General features: G+C 42.2%; 1 protein-coding gene across 1 annotated transcript; it reads left to right on the plus strand.

Annotated features, from left to right (window-relative positions):
* Window positions 1–277: 277 nt before the first annotated feature.
* LOC118684083 (von Willebrand factor D and EGF domain-containing protein-like) lies at window positions 278–7,953 on the plus strand. The gene is made up of 5 exons (XM_036378779.2): window positions 278–494; window positions 3,473–3,568; window positions 5,379–5,483; window positions 5,888–5,983; window positions 7,542–7,953. Exons 1-5 carry the CDS (start codon window positions 338–340, stop codon window positions 7,649–7,651), a joined length of 564 nt encoding a protein of 187 aa, XP_036234672.1. The 5' UTR covers window positions 278–337; the 3' UTR covers window positions 7,652–7,953.
* Window positions 7,954–8,861: the final 908 nt, after the last annotated feature.

Genomic DNA, 8,861 nt, shown 5'->3' on the forward strand with positions numbered 1-8,861 from the left:
GCTTTAGAGTATGTCCTCTTGTCCTGTCCTGTCGCTGGCTGCCTGGGAGAAGAAGCCGACCCCCCCACCCGGCTCCAAACTCCTTTGAGGGAGCTGCAGAGGGTGACAAGGTGACCCCAGGCCCTCCTTTCTCGGCACTCCCGGCCCTGCTGGGGTCCCGGGCGCTCGGGGGGGCACGGGGGGCGGCGGGCGGGGAGGCCGGCGCTGAGGAGGAGGAGGAGGAGGAGTGCGAGCGGACTGAGAGGGTAAAAGCGAGAGGAGCGTGAAGGAGCGGGGCTGAGAGGGCAGCGGGCGGAGAGGAGCGGGACGAGCCGGGGCTGCCCTGCCGGGCCGGGCCATGGCGGGGCTGCGGCTGCTGCTGGGGCTGTGTCTGTGGGCGCTGTGCCCCGGCCCGGCCCCCGCCTGCAGCCCGCGCTGCCGGCACGGAGGGCTCTGCCTCGCCGACGGCTCCTGCCTCTGCTCCAAGGGCTACGAGGGCGAGCGCTGCCAGCACGGTAAGGCAAGGCGGGCCGGGGCCAGCACGGTAAGGCAAGGCGGGCCGGTGTCAGCACGGTAAGGTAAGGCGGGCCGGTGTCAGCACGGTAAGGTAAGGCGGGCCGGGGCCAGCACGGTAAGGCAAGGCGGGCCAGTGTCAGCACGGTAAGGTAAGGCGGGCCGGTGCCAGCACGGTAAGGCAAGGCGGGCCGGGGCCAGCAGGGCAAGGCGGGCCAGTGTCAGCACGGTAAGGTAAGGCGGGCCGGGGCCAGCACGGTAAGGCAAGGCGGGCCGGGGCCAGCACGGTAAGGTAAGGCGGGCCGGGACGCGGCAGCGACGGGCACAAGCCCTGGTTCGCTCTGTCCTGCCAGCCCCCGGCCAGCAATTCCTGCGGGAAGGGCTGAGGAGATCGGGTTTGGATCAGGTGTGAGCCGGGTGGTGAGGTGCCGGAGACGACCTAAAGGAGGCGAGGTGGAAGAAGAGAGTTAAGGCACTCTTTGGTATCACACAGTGATAGCAAACTGATGGAGCACAGCCAAAAGCCAGCCTGAACACCTCACGTTAGTAAACCAACCTTGCTGTCGGAAATGGCCGTGGGTCCATAGAGAACTTTTGCCGCTTGGGTGTTGGTAAGAGGTCACTCGCTGGACAGGCTTTGGTGTTTTATTCCTCCTACTGCTTTAACTGCGTGCTTAAATCCTTCCCTGTAAGTATTTAAGGAATCACAGAATCAGTCAAGTTGGAGAAGGTCATCTGGTCCAGCATCCCTGCCCAAGCAGGGTCATGCTAGAGCACAATGCACAGGATGGGATCCAGATGGTTCTTGAATGCTTTTAGTCTTAACAGCATTCTAAGCCACAGCAACATTTAATTATTATCTATAAGTACAATTAGTCAGGACTACTCACTAGCAAAAGCATCAAAAGAGTGTGTAGAAAGTAGGCTGTTTTCTGGGTTTCTTTTTATTTGGAATACACTATGCTTTTAAAAGTCCTGTTTAGTTCCTGGATGTTACCTGACGCACAGAGTCATTTGTACATCCCATTTCCACTGTAGGAGGTGTAAAGCTAGGGTGGAGTCTGTTCCTGTTGGTTTCCATGGAGAGACAAAGTATTTTTTGAAAATGCCACCTAATATGCAAAAGCAAACTCGTGAAGAAGAGTTTTAGTTTAAACCCTGTTTCATGTTACACGTTCGATTTCTAATTTTCTTGTTTAAAAGTCTAACTGTAGGTCTTGTGGCTATTAAATGCTAAAAAATCACTGTGTCAGGAGCTCCTTTGCTTTGGATGTTGTCCTATGTGAAGAGATGATAAAATTGTACAATATTTGTTTTAATTTTCAATGTTCTTCATTTAAAATGTGATTTATTTTTTTTAAGTCTGAAATGAGATGCTGAAAATTTCATTCAGCACTGCAATGTTTCATGGAGTGTTGTTTCATTTTGAGGCTGAGGCTGGCAGGTGGTGACAAATACTGTACAGCTAATGTGCTCTGTAGTGGAGATTAAAAACTATGCTGTATGACCTGTTTCAAAAACTGTTGGTTCCTCAACATTTTGGGGTTTAGAGGAGAGGTGAAATATTGGTGGAGAGGCAGATCAGTTCTTGAACTAGAGAGGTGAACTGTCTGGAACTGTTAAGGAAACCACTGAAGCCACCTTGTGCTTGTAAGGTCATTAACGTATGAAAAAAAAATGGATAAATGAAGCTTCATCCCTTGTTCTGTCAAAAAAACCAAACTGAAAACTGTGTGAAATAATACAGAAACAAAATTTTTCTTAAATCAGGAGCTCTTGTGTAACACTTCCCAAGAAATAAGAGCATCTGGTAAAAGTTATGGAGAGCTGAGCACTGACTTTTTTTTCATACATCTCTGTCCTTTCTTTGCCTGCTAGTATTCATTCTGTGGGTACTAATGTGAAAAGTCCTCTATTCTTCGATTGGCTTTCTTGAGAGTGCAATAAGTAGGTAAGGACAAAATCAGGATGGTGTTACTCATTGTTCATCTTTTTTACTTTTCACCCATCCAGTCAAAGAATAAGTAGAAAGCCCATCTCACAGCAGCTAACTCAGATGAGACTCCCAGACACAGATGGGTTTCCAAAACCTGTGTGTGAATAAACAAATGTTTTCTCAGACAGCAGAGCTGATTCAGGGATGATTATGACTTGCAAAGAGTCTACATGATAGGTAATTAATTTGCAATCTGAGTGGATTTATCCAGAATTTTGAAAAATTGAGATTTTTATTCATACCTTATCAAACTAGTCCAAGCTGTCAGCAATAAAAAAGTTTCAGGATTTATGATGATCATAGATGCTTTTCTCCCAACAGATTATTAGAGTTATGAGAAACGTTACATTTATCTTGGATGGTTGCTAAACAAACACTGTACATTTCAGAAAGGTTTCTGAAAAGCCAGCTGAAGCAAAGAAAAAGGGGAAAAATGAGTGTGGGGGAGAAAGAAATCCTGACTTATTTCTGGAGACATTTTAGAGAAGAGTTATAAAGAAGAGAGCATGTAGTTTTTCTGAAGATGAATGTATGAACTCAGTAAAGAGTAAAAAGTCTGGTATTTCATCTTAAGAATCACATGATGCCTCTCAAGCTGCAACATCTTTTTATTGAATCGTTTATTCTTATTACCTATTTGCCGTTATTTCTCCAGTTATCAAAAGCTTTTTTGGCAGTTCAGCTGTGTTCCTGTTTAATATAAGTCTTTCTTCTTCCTGTTCTGTCCAGGTCCAAAACATTCCTTAGTTTTGAGTGCTTTTGCTTAAGCTTTTGATAGTGTGGTGGAGTCCTCTCCGTGCAGGGAAATGATTTCACCTTATCAGAAGTGTAAGATGACGTGGCAGATATATCTTAGAAAATATTAAGACAAACTGATGAAAATATAAAAATTTTCTTATGTACAAATTTCTTATGTATTTAAGTAGTAACTTTAGTAAGATTCACCAATATTTATCCAACCTTTCTTTGTTGTCTGTCTTACAGCTACATGTTATCCAAAATGCAAAAATGGGGGAGAGTGCCTGCGACCTGGAAAATGCAGATGTCCTCCTGGATATGGGGGTAGATACTGTCATAAAGGTAAGACCCAAGGAAGTAATAGCTTGGAAAGACAAGGAGTTTGAAAACAGACTAAATTAATTTAGGATGCCTCAAGTCCTGGGTCTAACATACTTTGAAATAATGACCTTGATTCTGTAAATCTCTGACCTTACTATCAAGACATGCATGGCCTAGAGGATCTGCATGCTTGCAGGAGGATGGGATGGAGTACACGTGCTGAAATGTGTTGTGAGAATCTGAGTGAATTTTTTGCCTTGGAAAATACCCTTTTTATGTGCTATGTAAATATTCCATTTAGCTGTATAACAGATTCTTTCTAAATAATTTATTGAGATGGCTTGTGTAGATACATATTTCTATATTAAGTGGTTGATACTTTCATGTAGTATGTGCAGGATGGTAACATTGAGGGCCAGTCACTGACGATATGTGTGGCAATGTATTGTTGAGAGGCAATGGGAGATGACAGAGAAGGTGTAGCAAAGATCAATTTTGATGGTTTTGTGAGGTCTGTTGAATATATGCATGGATTGGAAAAGGCAGTCCAAGAAAACAACTGTTGTACATGTACAAGCTTGTGGTGTGGTGCAATGTGCTATTACAGAATCTCACAAAATCACAGACTGGGCGAGGTTGGAAGGGACCTCTGGAGGTCATGATTTCCAAGCTCCCTGCTCAAGCAGGGCTATCTAGGCCAGCTGCTGAAGGCAATGTCTTCATGGCTTTTGAATAACTCCAAGGACAGAGACTCCACAATTCCTAGAGCAATCTGTACCAGCATTTGGTCGCCCTCTCTGTGAAACCTGCTGATGATTTCCTTGTCCTTAATGTGGCTGGAAATGGTTTCCAGAGTCAGCCCTTGTATTACCTCACTAGGAGCTGAGGTGGAGCAGACCAGCCTATAGTTCTCTGGGTCCTTCTTGCCCTTCTAGAAGACTGTAGTAATATTTGCTTTCATCCAGTCCTCATGCACCTCTCTCTGTCACTGTAATGGATCAAATGCAATCAATATTAAATACATTAACTTACATTGCGTCACAAAGTAATATGCAAACAAGCAGTGAAGAACTTTTCCAGCTGTGCTGGATTTAACTTGCATGTTCTTGCTTGTTCAGTATTTGTGCCAAAAATCTGTTAGCTGAAATTGTGCTCAATACTTGTAGGTGAACAAGAGATTTGGATGTTTAATCTCTGAATTATCAAGCAGACATCCAAACTGCCCATCTTTACAGTGAAGAATAGTTGTTTTTCTTCAATACAGTGAAGGTGGTATAGAATATACATTCATGCTTGTGAAAGGAAGCATTTGATTGTACAGAATAGTGATTGTCCTTTCCACAGTTGATACCAATCATATGTCTGCCATAAATAATGCTTCATTAATGAGGCCTTCAGGGCTTTGGTGTGTAGAACAATTCTGAAATGAGGAGGCTAACTCAAGTATTTGGCCTTTGGGAAGGCACTGCTTAACTTGACTGTAGTCATAGTTTCATTTGTCAAAGTAATATCCTCTTCTCTTCTTCTTCTTGTTACATGTAGGTCCTGTCAGGTAAGGAAATACGTGAATCCTTCACCACATGTTATTGGCTCACCAAGAGTGATTTGGCAAGTTTGATACCAATATGCATGTTGTTAGTTCCTGTGGTGTAGCTGGTGAACAGTGGTGTTACTGGTGGGATGCAGAACAGTGCCTTGCCCTGAACTGTTGAAATTTTAGTTTTTGCAGATGTGATAAAACAAGTAGTTGATGCCAGATGAGCTGTTAAAAGACAATTATCTGAAGTCCCATGCTGCTTCTGAAATGCCCAATGTATGCTGTTTTCCACAGTAAGCTGTGAAGGAGGCTGTCAGAATGGTGGGGAATGTGTCTCTGTCAATGGAGTCGTGAAGTGCCTCTGTGCTTCTGGCTGGACAGGATCAAGATGCCAGGAAGGTGGGTGTCTATATTCATGCAAATATTTATATTAATTCTAAAACTGCAGTAACAAAAACATTTTAAATGTATTAATGGAAATGTCATTGCATTACTACAGAAATGAGTGACCTACATTATGGATGCTTACACAGATAAAATAGTGTGAAAATATTTTGCATTAAGGTGTACAACTGTTCACATTTAAACCAAGATTCATTACACATCATTACACAGTACCTTTTTTTTTTTTCCATTTCCATGGTCCTAGAGATGCTTTTGGAGTTATACCAGTTGAATATCTGGCCTAGAAGAAAATGTGTTTTGCCATTTTGACTTGTATCATCCTGAATCTTTCATTCTGTCAGGATTCTTTTACATCAGTTTTAAAAATCCTGCTGACTTACCCACTCTTTTTCTTATAGCAATTTGTCCTCAAGGTTGTCGGAATAATGGAGCTTGTGTGGCTCCTGGGATTTGTAGCTGTCCAGCTGGATGGGTTGGTAGAGCATGTCACTTAGGTAAATGACTTCTGGCATTTTTCATTTATCCTTTCCTCTGTTTGTTTGATTTACCAATCAAAGTGTTCAAATCTTCAGCGCCTAACAAAGCTTCCAGAGAAAGTATCTTAGAATAATAACTGAGAGCTGCTTCCACATACTGGGGCTCTTGCAAGTATGTACAGGGGGAAAGATGGCTGTTCAATTTGGTCAGAAACACATCACTTTTTCACTTTGAAAGAGATTCAGATTTTGATTGTCACCAAATTAATTACGTGGTATGTTTCATTGGTATTTCTGAAATATTGTTTGTAAACTGAGAACCCAGTATAAGGAACTGAAAATTACAGAAGTACTATTGCTACTGATGTGGGTTAGAAGATTCATTAAATTTTATAGACATTTAAAATTTAAACTTGCTTCTTACTTTGAGGATAAGTTGATAGAATCAACTCCATGTGTTCTTAGAACTCTGAAAGCTGCCTACTAATCAGGATTAGTACTGGCACTCTTGCTGAACAACCACTTCCATTTTCACAAACTTTGATTCACAAAAGCAGGTGATTATAAAGTCTTTAATCTTTGCTTCTTGGGCCTTGTATGCTTGTAACAGCACTGCCCTGATGCTAAAGGCAATAATCCTGAGACTACAAAAGGCAAGGTTTTCTTTTTTTGCTCTCTGGGAGTCTGAAAAGACCCTTGTGCAAACGTTGGTTTTGAAATGGATATTGTGGGTTCAGAGTCTCTGGATTAAGTCCTCTGCATCTGATATTTTCTCATGGCTGCAGGCATGGCTGTGGCACTAGATTAGCTAGTGTTAGTTCTTCTGCAATATAGATGGTCCAGCAAACATTAACAAGTAATATTTTGATATTCCCATTGACCATCAAAATGGGTTTATATTCATCGGTGTACTGAGATAGAGGGTGATATTAAAAGCCAAGTGTGAGAGTTGCAGAGAACTTAGAGAATACTTAGCTCCCTGCAGCTGCAGTAATGGCAGGTTCTTAATGTCAGAATAATCAGCTCCCAAACTAACTAGATCTGCATCAAGTTTCACTTCTTTTGTGTACATGCTCATACATGAATTGCTGCCCCTGGCTTGTCAGCTGAACTGGGGTGTAGCAGGGGAGAGCTGAAACTGTGCCCACTCAGCTCTCCTCTGCTCTTGTGGGGGAAGAGGAGGGCACTATGTGAGACACTGCTAGGATGAGGTGATTGTCTCCTCATGGGTGTGGATCCAAGCACTGGCTTGAATAAGTTTCAGCAGGAAATTTTATTGGTCTCTCACTTTTATGGGGGCATCCATCTCAAAAAAAGCCTGTGCCTTAAAGAACAGAAATTATAGTATTTTAAAAGGGAAATGGAGCATGAATAAGACTAGACTGTGCCTGTATTCCAGTGAAGGCCACAATGCCATAAATTGAGAGACATTGCTTTTCAGTTCTTCCATTATGCTTTTATTTATACTGTCCCAGTGCAGTCACCAGGGAACAATTCTGCTACTGCAGTGAGACAAAAAGAAAAATGATCCTGTGTTGTGCTGAAGATATGCTGTGTATCTGGTGTCTCATTTCAGCTGTGTGCAAACTGCCCTGCCAGCACGGAGGGAAATGCATCGCTCCAAATGTGTGTAGATGCCGACTGCCATACTCTGGGCCACAGTGTGCAAAGAAAAGGAAGGAATGAAGCAACTTCAGCCAAGATAATCTGCATTTCTGCATTTTTTTTACGTGACTATACAGAGAGGAAGACTGCAGCAGTGGGGGACCTTAAAAGAAACATGGCAACTTGATTTCAGACAGCTTTTTGTCTTCACTATATTAAGTACATGCTCTTCTATATGAAAGAAGGTATTGCTGATTGTAAGAAAGTTGTTACAAATATCCAACTGTGTGCAGTGTACGACACCTTTTCTCCTCATTTTTTCTTTACAAGCAAAAGTATTATCCTTGATTGATACACTTGAAATAAAATTTTCCGCAAATCAAGTCAGAATAGATCTATGCTCTTCTTTTCGATTTTTTTCCCCTTTGACTAAACTTACTATGTTATATAATTACATTTTTTAAAAGCACATGAAACAAAAAGCCCTCAGTTCACATCATCAGAAGTGAATGCTAGTTCAAATATAATTTGCCTTGAGACTAAACAGTTGCAAGAAGAAACTTGCAGAGTTTGCATCTTCCTGGAACATTACCAGACTGCAAAGCATCTTATTTAAATCATGGTTATCACTTTATGTCTGCTTTCTGTCCCTCCCCCTCCAATCTGATCTGGATCTCAATCAGCTAAACAGTATTTTAAAAAAAACCCAACAACCAGCACTCCCCCACCAATTTTTGTTCAGTCAATTCTGCTGTTACTTTCTAAAAGCTTAATCCATGCTGATACTCTGAGAGTTCTTATCTTGACTACTTCTAAGGTCATATTATCTGATCATTTCTCAGCATCTAATTATTTCTTTTCCTTACCCTAGTGAGACAGGGAAATTATTTTTTTCTTCTGGAGACATTGATAATTCTATGCTATTCAAGACTGTGTTGTTCTGGGAGCAGTATAATGGGAGACTGCAGACTAGCAGTGAGGAAAAGCACAGGATTTGTGCCTGTCACAAGTCATGTGTGGAGGATGTTGACGTTATCTTCTGGAGATGTTCCTGTGTGGCTTCATTTAGGTTTTGCAGCCTTTTGAATGGGCTGCAGAACGGACTGAGTCTCCTATGTTCATTGTTCCTTGTCTCATTTGTGCTGTTTTTTGTATGGCACTGTTGAAGAAGGCTTTGCCAAAACATGCAAACTGAATCAGTGAACTTTCCAAATGATGCTCAGATCAGTTTTTACTTTTTCTGAGAGATTGATATTCATTGTCTTCTAGATCTAACTGGAATTTTTTTTGT

The sequence above is a fragment of the Molothrus ater genome, chromosome 1 (genome assembly GCF_012460135.2).
Source record: "Molothrus ater isolate BHLD 08-10-18 breed brown headed cowbird chromosome 1, BPBGC_Mater_1.1, whole genome shotgun sequence".
Lineage (NCBI taxonomy): Eukaryota > Metazoa > Chordata > Aves > Passeriformes > Icteridae > Molothrus > Molothrus ater.

Excerpts from the sequence above, each read along its gene's own strand:
- LOC118684083 (XM_036378779.2), top strand. The coding sequence starts at position 338 with ATGGCGGGGCTGCGGCTGCTGCTGGGGCTGTGTCTGTGGGCGCTGTGC. Across the intron at positions 495-3,472 it reads GGGCGAGCGCTGCCAGCACG|CTACATGTTATCCAAAATGC; the intron begins GTAAGGCAAGGC and ends TCTGTCTTACAG. Across the intron at positions 5,484-5,887 it reads AGGATCAAGATGCCAGGAAG|CAATTTGTCCTCAAGGTTGT; the intron begins GTGGGTGTCTAT and ends TTTTTCTTATAG.